The sequence below is a fragment of the Rhipicephalus sanguineus genome, chromosome 3 (assembly GCF_013339695.2).
Source record: "Rhipicephalus sanguineus isolate Rsan-2018 chromosome 3, BIME_Rsan_1.4, whole genome shotgun sequence".
NCBI lineage: Eukaryota > Metazoa > Arthropoda > Arachnida > Ixodida > Ixodidae > Rhipicephalus > Rhipicephalus sanguineus.
In genome coordinates, this window is record NC_051178.1 from 79,326,357 (window position 1) to 79,338,480 (window position 12,124).

General features: G+C 45.3%; 2 protein-coding genes across 2 annotated transcripts; both read left to right on the top strand.

Moving 5' to 3' along the window:
* The first annotated feature begins 8,109 nt into the window (after positions 1 to 8,109).
* On the top strand, positions 8,110 to 9,206 carry LOC119385602 (uncharacterized). The gene is made up of 2 exons (XM_037653011.1): positions 8,110 to 8,899; positions 9,187 to 9,206. Exons 1-2 carry the CDS (start codon positions 8,110 to 8,112, stop codon positions 9,204 to 9,206), a joined length of 810 nt encoding a protein of 269 aa, XP_037508939.1.
* Positions 9,207 to 9,522: 316 nt separating this feature from the next.
* On the top strand, positions 9,523 to 10,506 carry LOC119385603 (GRIP and coiled-coil domain-containing protein 1-like). Its single transcript, XM_037653012.1, has one exon. It carries the CDS (start codon positions 9,523 to 9,525, stop codon positions 10,504 to 10,506), a length of 984 nt encoding a protein of 327 aa, XP_037508940.1.
* Positions 10,507 to 12,124: the final 1,618 nt, after the last annotated feature.

The window sequence follows — 12,124 nt, forward strand, 5'->3', positions numbered from 1 at the left end:
ACCATACAGGGCCAACCGAAATACACATATGCCAGAGGCGTCGGCACCGACGCAGTACTCACGCAATGCAGACCCGGTTTGTCAGATAATGAATTCGCTTATGCCAGCCGCGCCCAGACGAAGGTGAAATAAATAACTCTGTTACCGAAAAGGAGTGCCTCACGATTGAGCAGTCGTTAACAAGTTTCACCCATATTTGTACGGCTAGACTTCCGACGTGGTGAGTGATCATGACGCGCTTTGTTGATTGGCTTCACTGAAATGTCCTTGTGGTGGTCTTGGACGCTGTGCTATTCACCTACAACAATTTGACATTAGCCTCATCAGCCGATCCGGGCGAAAGCATTCTGCCGCGGATGTGCTCTAACGATCACCCGTGAAATCCTGCGAAAAAGAAAACTCAACCGCTGACTTTCACCTAGCTGCTGTTAGCCTTACAGACATGCCATCGGAACAGCCAAAGGACCCTTGAATCGTATTTTTCTTCAAGGTTCTCTCCGACCCTTACACTTCCAGATACCTACGTGCCATTTGCCCCCAAGCAGAGCATTTCGCAGTACGGGACGCACTGTTATACCGTCGCATCTATCAAGTGGCGGGCCGTAAATTTGTGCTCGTCACACCTAGCCATATGCGATCAGATGTCTGCGCATATTTTTCTGCTGAACCGCAACATGCACACGCTGTCGCGCTGAAAACGTATGAGCGGATCCGACAACGTTGCTACTGGCGGGGTATGTACAGCTTCTGCGACAATGCATTCGCTCATATTCATTGGGTCAACGACGGAAGACATTTCCGCATTCACCCAGTGCACTGCAGGCTTTGTCACGTCCTGGACGCCCATTTCGCCGTCTAAGGATTGGTGTATACGGAAGAGTCCCATGCTCTGTTGCTGGCAATCGTCGGGTGGTTGTGACAGTAGACTATCTTACAAAATACGCAGATCGGCGGTGCGCCCTTCGCCTGGTGCTTGTGACGTGGCCACCTTCATCTTAGATCACTTCATTCTGCGTCATGGTGCACCACGTGAGCAACTGAGTGACTGAGGCTGCGTGCTTTTATTGTAAGTCCCGCAACAGTTCTTAATTCATGCCGTGCGGTATGCTGCCCATCTACAGCCTGCGTAGATGTGCGGCATACCGTGCGGCATGCATCGACCGAAGGCCGGGAGACATGCCTGGATGCATATTGAGCCTGACCATTCCAAGTGAGATGCCGTTTTCCGCTTCGTGAGCTACACGTATAACACTGAGACACAGTTTACAACAGGCTTTTCCCCATTCTTTCTTTTATATGGCCGCGGACCATGAACCGCATTCCACCCAACTTTACCATATAATCCGGATGCCTCGGAATTCAGTCACGTTTCTGAAATGGTACAGTATGCCGAAGAGTGTCGTCCGCTGGTGGTGTCACTCACCGCTGGCAGTGAACCCCTCCAGAGAGATCAGCATGACCGCCACCTGGCCCGGGACACTTTCGCCGCCAACACCAATGTATGGCTCTGCCTGCCTTTACACTCGTCCAGCCTGACGCCTAAGTTTGAACGAGGCATACCGACCCTTACCGTGTTATCAAATGCCCCTCTCCCGTCAATGTGGTTTAGTCGGCCAAGCCATCCACTGACAAGCGCCGCCTTGGTCGTGAGACGGTCCACGTGTGTTGCCTCAAGCTATATTACGACTGTGGTGCGCTCTCGTCAGGTTGAGGTGGCAGGCTGGGTCCTCTTCCCCGCTGGGGTGTAATGAAAACCAACAATGCAAAAATTATTAGATACGAATGTATTTAATTATTAAGTTCACCAGAATATTTGCACAACATGACAGGCATCATTGAATTTTATTGTTGCGTCATCAGCATTTTCACTCGTGGCCGTTCACACCTTCTAGGGTAAGGTGGGGGGGGGGGGGGGCAAAATGAGACGCGGGGCAAAACGCTGACATTTTGACTTTGCCGCCCTCAATAGCTAATACCAAAAGTACATTTTCTTTGTTTCTGTATTTCACTGATACGTGCCGGTTGTTTTCGATATTTTTTGTATAAAAGCTTATGATTGCTCACAGCGTTCGCGCGAGAACAATTGCGCGGCTGATGTCAGTGTGTTCGTGACCCACCAAAAAGGGGCGAAATTCTGCTCGGCCAAACATTCGGGTCCGTGCATGAAGCTACTACGGCGTCAGTACTACAACGTAAGTATTTATGTTGTTACTTTATACTACTAGCTACATGGCATCAAAAGTTTAGTTCATTTGGTGCCGTGGACCAAAGGGCAATTTTTTTTTAATTCGGGCATGTGAAAGGGCAAACGCGACAAAAAGGCATTGAATTGCCTTAGAGAGTGTCCTATTAAGTGAACCATTTATTTGCGCTCATTATATATGTTTTTTTTTGTTAAGGATGGTGCTGACGTACAAGAGATTATCACCTAGAGTTTCCAGGGAGGAAAACGACACGAAAAGACGCTGAATGCTTTTCAGGAGTTTCAGAGCAACGCAGCGCGGGGTTCTGTCCAGATTCAATGCGTGGAGTGCAAAGACTGGGCGCATGAAGACTGCGTGGCGGCCCACGGAGTGCATTTGAAGTGCTTCTACTGCAAGAACTGAAAGAATAAATTTTTTCACGCAGCGTCTCATTTTTCCCCGCAGGTTGGGGCAAAATGAGACACATGGTGCATTTTTGTTTCTTTTCAAATTAATATTTTAACAGTCGCAGCATGCCCATATTTACGTAGCACATACCTTGTACCGAAAAGAAAGTTCCTGTGTTGACATTTTACGATAACGAGTGAAATAAAAAAAATAATCACTATTTTCAAACTTTTGTCGCATTTTCCCCCGCCTTACCCTAACTGTCTAACTTATTTGTACTACATCTCAAAATAATCGCACCACTTTCTGTCTTCTTTATGGCTCTGCTTATCAACTTTCCTAATTATTGATGGTTTTAATGAAGAATGCGGTCAAAATATCAAATTCTAGCACGATATTTGCAACTGCAATGCCAGAACAACTGTCTTAAAATGTAAAGTGGGCTAGGAACAAAGAAAAGCGAATGAGTTATCAGTGCATTTTTCTTCCACACACTTGCTTGACCAATGAAATGTTTGTACAAGAGCAAAAATAGAAGAATCCTCGCTTCTGAATGTTATAATGGTTATGTAGCTTCAAGTTTAACAAGGGTCATTTATTGTAGAAACATGTTCTGTTTTCTGCACATTATAAATCCCTAACCATAATCTATAAAGCAGTAGATAATGCATCCAAGTCAGGTGACTACCATAAAGACGCTTGCCAAGCGCATACGAATTAAACGTTTTTGGGAAACATGTACGCAGGACTGAGATATGGACACCTCTTGTAGCACTTGTGCTGTATTGCTTCAGGATTGTACGCCCCTGAAAAACGTTACGCTACGCTTAATCTTTACTATTACTGGATCCCTAACTGCGCAACGAGGATAAATCTAGAAGGAGTCGCCAAAAATGGAAGAATCAACATTCCACTTGATTAGGTATTCATTGACGACTAGAAATTTTTAGATAGTTGAGGTCGTCAAGCGCACACAATCACGCAACTGCTCACGTAACCATAACTATTATGGTGGTGGCCACGACAACAAGGTTGATTTCTAGGCACCCCTTCATTATGTGTGTGCCTGCAAATAGAGTTCACAAGGACACATACCCAAAAATCAAGAATTCAGTAATAAAATTATCAGTTTTTCAACTGGCATGTATATAGTGCAATCCACCTGCTCTAAGTACAAAGTCAAGCAAATATACGTTATATAGAAGGATATGCCTTCAACATCACGTTGTATACATGGGAAGCATCCTGAAAATTTCAAGAAATTGGCATCGTTCATCTAAAAAATTACAAAGCATCGATTATGCTGCTGCATTTATGATCAACAACTCAAATACACTTGCCGCTAAAATAAAAAAAAGTGAATATGCCGCACTACGATCTAGTGCTACGCTTCCTTTATAGCAGACATCTCGGCTAGTTGGAATTTCGCCAATTCATGATTTTCATAACCTAAGGGAAATGCATGAAATGGTATGTGAATATTTTCGGATAAAGTGCGTATATTTCTTACACGGTTAAAAACGTCTCAGCAAAAGTAAGAGAATATTTCATTAAAGAAAACATTTTACGTAATACACAAGCGTGCTTACGAAACAAGATCTGGTAATTTTATTGATGTCCAGAGCTCACGAAGCAGAGTAAAGCAGAGGGGCCACTACACTTCAATTTCAATGTACATTTCGTCTAATGCGTACAAATATAATTTCTATACATTCGTTGGCTTCAATATCTGATATATTTTATAGGTTGTAGCTAACAAAGAAAGGAGCTCCACGACCCAGTGCCCTTGTTTCGTTTTCTGCTCATTTTCGCAGCTAGAACGTAATAAATATTTCATGCTGTGTGGTAACAACGGCAATAGGGGAAATATTATTTGCAGGTGTCCCGTTCAGTGAGGAGATATAAGAATTTAAGAAAATTATCTTCAAGTTTGTTTTTGTATTCGCATGCAGTAACGACATGCTACAGTTTATGGAAAAGCGGGTTATTTTAAACAACGGAAAGTTCCTTATATACATCCTGCGGTATTCTGATTCCTCTTTGGTTTAAATCAAATTTCTTCATTTGCACGCTGCTTGAGAACTTATCAATTTCATAAGTGATACACCCCGATTTCTGGCAGCCAACTAACTCTGCAATAAGCATTCTCTGATTTCTATAAAAACGTATCGCAGGTCTTTGGAAACACTGAATTGCTCGGCCGGTTGTGCTGTCTGTTTATCTAATCAGATTAGCAGTGCAAAGTCTAATGGCGTCTGTTATATTTCTTTTAACTTTAGGTGGAGGTATTCTTTCTAGGGAATGCAACTTCGTGCCACGTAAAAGCGAAAGAAAACATCAGCCACTAAACACAGAACGAGGGTGTGAACTTTGTAAGTGATATTGCTTATACGTTTGCAACAATATGTGGCATTCAATAAGTACGATTATTTCAAATCAAGATTATTTTTAGTGGAGAACTTGTTTTTTAGAGCTGAAAATGGGGGACATCAGTTTTAACGAAGTTTATCAAGTGTTCGAGAACGTTCTCAATCATCATTTCATTTAGTGACCGCTTCACTCGAATGCGAAGAGGCAAGGTGAAATTGGGGTGGTCTGAGGCAGATGGGTTCTCATCCACGCTCATTTATACCCACAATTAACGCAGGTGTGTCGCGCCTGAAACAAAAAGCACGACTCACCTGAAGGTAAATACTAGGGCATACTTGGAAATTACTGAGACAATTAGCATATGCCAATATTTCCTTGTTTCTAATACGTGAAGCATAAAACGAACAATTCTGCTCATTTCACGTGACATATTGAAAATGGCAATCTTCTAAACGCCAAAAATAAAAGTTAAACATGGGCAATTCTTTAGGAATTAAGTATACCCGCAAGGAATTCCATTCAGAGTAATAATTATTCATTTGCGCAATACAATAGCACTGTGTTACATATTTCTGCCAGGTAGATTTTGGACGCTTTGACTATCTTCCAATTTTGCACAATCTGAGTCTCATTAACTTGAAAGGTAACAGAACTTAACTTCACAGTTTCACGGATTTTGTGCCGACACATTTCATGCAAGCTTGCTCCGCGGCAACATGAAATGTGATTCCGAATTTATATCACTCATTCTGAATGCGGGCAGCAAAAGGCAGGGCCAAATTCTTTATTGTTGTAAAAATTGCAGTGCCATATTTCTGTTGTCGAAATGTAAGACCATTTTGTATGCATTCTTCTGAACTCTGGATGAAAATTCACAGGGTGCCTTGTGCATTTACTATTCAAAAGACTAATGGGATATACCGTACATCAAACTGCACAAATACTCTTACCGTTCGAATCGGAGGAGCAAGTCCGCACGAATCAGACAAATGTGAGGTTGTCCAAGACCTCAGTTCACAAGGGCCTTTATACAGAAACTGTTACGTTGGTTCAGCCGTAATGTACTTTCATAAAAAAAGCAAAACAAATAAATTTAATTAGGTTATATACCTCATTAGCATAGGTTAAATTATGATAAGCGTAGAGGTACCGCCTATGTTAAATGATACAACAGGTTGAGCGGCAGTATCAAGCTGCAGGTTATATTTCAGTGACACATCACTGCACGGAAAGTTAAAAGGAAGAGTACTCAATCCTAAACACGCACATTACTTTTCGCAATACAGTCAGCTAGCCGTAGCAAACATCATCTAGCCATCCGTGCAGCACTAGAATTTGTAATTGAAGAACCTTCGCAAGCTTGGTCCATCTTCTCTGACTCCAAGGCAGCTTTTCAATGTCTTATGTCGCCATTTCGTTATGGGCCTAATGAGCAGTTAGTCGCTGCTATAAGGCTCCTCCACCACCATGCAGTCGAGAAACAACATAACATAGCGTATCAGTGGATACCGGGCAATTGTGGTATATACGGTAACGACCGTGCGGATGAGGCCGCCCGATCTGCACATGACAGTGACCACTACGCAGATATACCGTTCTCCAGAACCGACGCAGCTACAAGACTTCGTTCGCTGGCACGTGAACTCACACTTGCCCAGTGGAACTCGGCTGAGTTCACCAACGCTCGTCTACACAGCTTGGATCCCAATCTCCAGCTCCGTCTTCCGTCAGGAATATCGCGACCTGAGGAGACGCTTCTGTGCCGCCTGTGGCTTGGCGTGGCCTTCACGAATGCCTAATCCTGTCTGATTGGAATGACCAACAACTCCACATGCAATTACTGCAGCTGCGAAGAAACGATCTCCCATCTTCTGTGTGAGTGTCCCCGTTTCAGTGCGCCAAGACAAGAACTTTCCAATGCGCTAGGTAAACTTGATAATCGCCCTTTGTCGGAACAAAGGGTTTTGGGACCCTGGCCGAGTCCATCTTCAGCAGAGAAGGCTTTAAAAGCATTATTGCGCTTCTTACGGACAAGTGGTCTCAGAGACACCCTAAGTAGTGACATTCTCGTTTCCTTTTTCCCCTCTCGTTTTTTTTTTCCTTTTCTTGCTCTCCTTTTTTTCTTACATCTCTCTTCTATTATCTTTTATCCCCCTCACCCCTTCCCCCAGCACAGGGTGGCCAGCCGGTCTAAGAACTGGCTAACCTCCCTGTCTTTCCGCTTGTTTCTTCCTTCCTTCCTTCCTTACGCAATCAAGGAAATGACAGTTGTAATCAATGGAATGATATTTCGTTGTCCTATAGCTACCGATCCAGGCCACGAACGATACCTTTTTAATGAGATTGTCTTTTTCAGCATGCATAGTTGAGATAAAATGCTTATTATGTCTGCTAGACCTGACATGTGAATTCGAATCCATGTTCATCCTCCTCGCGAACGAGTTTACTGCGACAGAAATTTTCTTCTCAAAATTGGATTTGCCTTTGGCAACTGTTGGTTTTGACGTACCGACTGTCGTCTTCAACGACGACAATATTTTTGTATTTTTAATATACCTGGATTTATCTAGTACTGCAATCAAATATCAATGCTGCTCCATATCTGCGAGCAAAGCTTTATGGTCATCAGCATCATTATCAGCACTACTGCTAGTTTTCCAGAGTAATGGCGTCTTGATATCTCTGCAGTTTACCCGTTCCCGTGTTCACTAGGCCGAGGATGTCCACGCAGGCTTCCTAATCTCATCTCCACAGCTAACTTTCTGCCTCACCCTACCACGCTTGACTTGACTAGAGAGCTTCAATATTTCCATGAGACTATCTAATGAACTAAATATCGTGGCGTTGTTGAATTTCCCGCGTTCAGCCTTCAAGAAGACGAAGACGAGTTTTGGGCTAGCGAGCTCGTGAGCGTGTTCTACCAGGAACGAAGGAGTCATCTTGACGTTCTGGGCTCATGCGGACGCTAATAAACGTCTGTTTGAGCTTGTAAGTCCGCGTCGGCTGGTTTTTGTGCCACATATTTTACATTTGGTACCGTTAAACCCGGGAGGCGACAGCCGGGAGCTACCGTCAAGGGACATCGCTGGTGGCTACCTACTGGAACAACAGCCGCGAACTACGGAGGCCAACAGATCAGCTGATCGCCATGGACAAGCTCAAGATGAAGAGGACCACGCGAAGGGCCCAGAACACCAAGCTTATACAAGAGGCAAGTGTGCTACTTGAGAATGATGACGCGACAGTGCGACAGATCGACTCGATTTATGAGAGGCTCAAGAGCAATAACGAGGAGCTGAAGAAGATTAATGATGAGATGGAGAGCCACATAAGTGAGGAGGCATTCGAGGCGGAGTACGCTACCGTAATTGAATATGAGGACAACGCGACCCGCATCTTAGCCGAGCTCCAGAGCAAACGCCGCCAGCATAGCGAAACATCTCCAGTGTCACTGCACATCGAAGTTCGCGACGTGCCAGCGGCTATGGGACCTTCTGGTAGGCCAGGAGCCAAGTTACCGAAGCTGACGATTAACCCTTTCGCTGGTGACTTGTGCAAGTGGAGCGAGTTCTGGGAACAATTCGATCAGGTAATCAACCAGAACGGCAATCTTTCAACTAGCGACAAATTTAACTACCTGAGGCTGTTTTTGAAAGAAGACGCAGCGGCAGCTATAGCGGGGCTTCCTACCACCGAAGCATGCTACGAAGACGCGTTAGACATCCTGAAAAGACGTTTCGGTGACAAAAAGCGCTTGGAGCAGGAGTATTTCTCAAGACTTCGAAGGCTTACTCCTGTGCGTTCGTCTAACGAAGTGGCCAAACTGCGCAAGTTATATGACCATGTGCTGATTAACACGCGGGGACTGGAGGCGCTTGGCATCAGCAAGTCATCCTTTTCATCGATGCTGCGCGACATTCTGCTGAGGGCATTGCCACGTGACATCGTCGTGGCATATCATCGATCCTGCGCGACACAACCTGAAAGCTCCAACAACGTTCAGCATGACACGGAACTAGAGCGTCTTCTTCACTTTGTCTCTATTGAAGTGGAGAGCCTCGAAAGGAGTGACTTTGCAGAAGAGAAAGGATACGACGAGGCGACGCATCCTAAAGACAATGAGAGTCCTCACTTTCACAGTGCAGTCCCAACATCATCAGTACTTCACTGCCAAGTTGCTATAACTGCAACGAACTCGAGCTGCAATTTCTGCAAATCGACGCAGCATTTGACAGAGTCATGTAGCATGGACTTATCGCTGCCAGAGAAGAAGAAACTTCTTTCTGCCGACATGCGGTGCTTTCGATGCACATTTAAAGGACACCGAGCAAGGGATTGCAGGCGTAGAGTTACATGCTCGGGCTGCAAAGGTCGTCATGCAACCACTATGTGCGACCCTGATAAGCTAAGGCGAATGCAGCGGGAAGACGTCAAAATGACCGGAAAAGTTTCCAGACCAGGAAACGAAAAAACGCTGACTACCGTGAAAAAGCGTGGGTGGACCTTACAAGGCAGCATGGACCCCAAATCATCAAAGACTTTTCACCCCCCACTAACGGACATGACCACCCAACTCGACACTGCAGAAGAATTCCGCGGAATCATCGGCAAGGAAAAAGGAAGACTCCAGCGATATGAGACCCGAATCGAAGAGCGTGTTCGAGCACGCAAAAGTCAGAGGCTGGAGCCTGCATTCTATGCTATCCACAAGCAAAGCATCCAGGAGAACAATGATGCACAAGTTCAAGTTCAGGGACGCTTGATCGAGGAGACCACTTCGATGGATACCAATATGGCCAAGCGGCGATTGAAGTTGCGCGAGGAACAGACTGCTCGTGAGCGGGAGCACACGGACCATGCAATCATGCTGAAGGAGCTTCAACGCCTGCTTTTTGAGGGGCGAACTTTTCATGAGAACATTGAAGATAATCTGGAGAAAGTCATGAGGGAAGCTGCTCAGGCACACGTGTCGATGGAGTACGAGTCCAAAATACAGAACTTGACTCAGGAGCTGGACGAGGTGCGCAAGCGGCTGCTTGTGTCGGAGGAGAAGCTCAAACTGATTTCCCCCCTGCTGATCAAGATGCACCAGTTGGTCGAGGAACAACGCCATGCCGAATTAGAGACAGAAAAGAAACAGCCAGGACATTGTGTGGCGTGTCTGCATCAGCAGACTGTTGGAAGTCGCACACAATTGGGTAGCCTGACGAATCGCCCGAAGGATGATTGGTTGTGCACGCAAGACTGTGCTGCCATCCAGCAAATTCAAGAGCGTCCCTCACTGCTCACACGAGAAGACGCAACCTCATCAAGTTCTGCAAGAATCGGACCCAAGACTACAGAATTGTCTTCCCAGCAAATAAAACCTGAACGTGAGGACATCGCTGGACCGTTTTGGCAACAGGCGCCTGCTGCTGAAACCGTCGAAGCAGCATGTGCTGAGAGCCCTATGGACCTGCTCGCCCACATCCGCGAGCTGGCAGGAGAGGACGTCCTCAGTCTCTACGCCAAATGGCGAGAGAAGCTTCGGCATGTGAAGGATTAACTCGAAAGGTAGAAGGCTGACGAATACACCTCAGGGCCATATCGAAGAAGCGGAAGCATGAACGCGTACAGAGGACTTTTGGAGAATACAACACCGAAAGCGCCTGACCAAAAAGACGCGACACCATTGCGCGGCCGGGAATGTGTTGAATTTCCCGCGTTCAGCCTTCAAGAAGACGAAGACGAGTTTTGGGCTAGCGAGCTCGTGAGCGCGTTCTACCAGGAACGAAGGAGTCATCTTGACGTTCTGGGCTCATGCGGACGCTAATAAACGTCTGTTTGAGCTTGTAAGTCCGCGTCGGCTGGTTTTTGTGCCACATATTTTACAGCGTATTTATCGTTTCGTAGATCAAGCCCTATCCGCCAAGGCTGAGTTATTGTGCATGCCTCCATGAGTTTAGACTGGTGTCTAGAACAAGCAAATAGTGCCACGGGACATTATTGTTCTTTTCTTCTATTTCCAATGAAATAATCGGAGCTTTCCCATTTGCTCAGCTTAACAAGAGCGTACCCAACAAGTTGAGTGCTTAACCACTGCCCCTTTCATGAATCCAGTAGTTACTGTAGCTCCATCACAACGTATGTTAAACATATTGACCGAAGTGGCATTTAGACCTGCGATGTAGCCGATCGTGCCAGGCGTAGACGGACTAGAAAAAGCGCCATAGTTAGCCAGGGCTTTTTTGGCGTTATCTAGCGTTTTCTGTTCTATTAGCCCTTGTTCCAAATACTCTGTTTCGAGGACATCCAGCTTTAATGTAAACTCCTATTAGCCTGAGAGCCAAGTCGCCTAAGATAGCGTTTATAACATGCTTCCTTTGATACTTCCTTTGATACTAAAGAACGCCACACAGCCATCAAATAAGATACACAATTTTCGTATGTATCATATCGATTTCCTTGTCGTTTCTGTAGGTGACAAGCAGTGTGTAGAAAATTACGCCTGATATTTGATATCCTGACGATAAGCTGACAATTTTGCATATGCGCAGTCGGTTGGGGTAGAAGAGGCATTTACTGGATCTCCTGGCTAAATATAGGAAGGCGTTAAAAATATGCCGCTGCACTCTATGACAATAGGAACAAATGCATTTTGCAGACAACGTTATGATGTTAGTCACAATATTTTTTTTTTCTTTTGCCTCATTTCCAGAGCCAACCGAACACTACGGCAGGACTGAAGGGAAACGCAACGCGCGTCGTGTCTCCCCACTAGTCCGGCCGCGATTTCTCTCGGGGCGAGCGTAAGCGAAGAACGCGGTGTTACAGCTAGGCGAGGCAGGCGTGCGTAGCAGAACTATTTTATTGCGATAGCAATTATATGGACAGTCTCGGCTTATTTTTGCCGTCGCCGTCGCCGCCGTCATGCACTTATATATATATATATATATATATATATATATATATATATATATATATATATATATATATATATATATATAGTGACGGGCTGAAAAGGACAACGAACAAGACAAGAAAGAGCACGACGTTGACAGACCCTGCAAGCTGGGCGCCATCTTGCCAGCCGCTGAGTTTATTCCCTGTATATATATTGTAAATATATTCTCCCCGTAACATCTTTGGTGGAGGTGCGGGGCATTAACTTCACGCAAGACGAA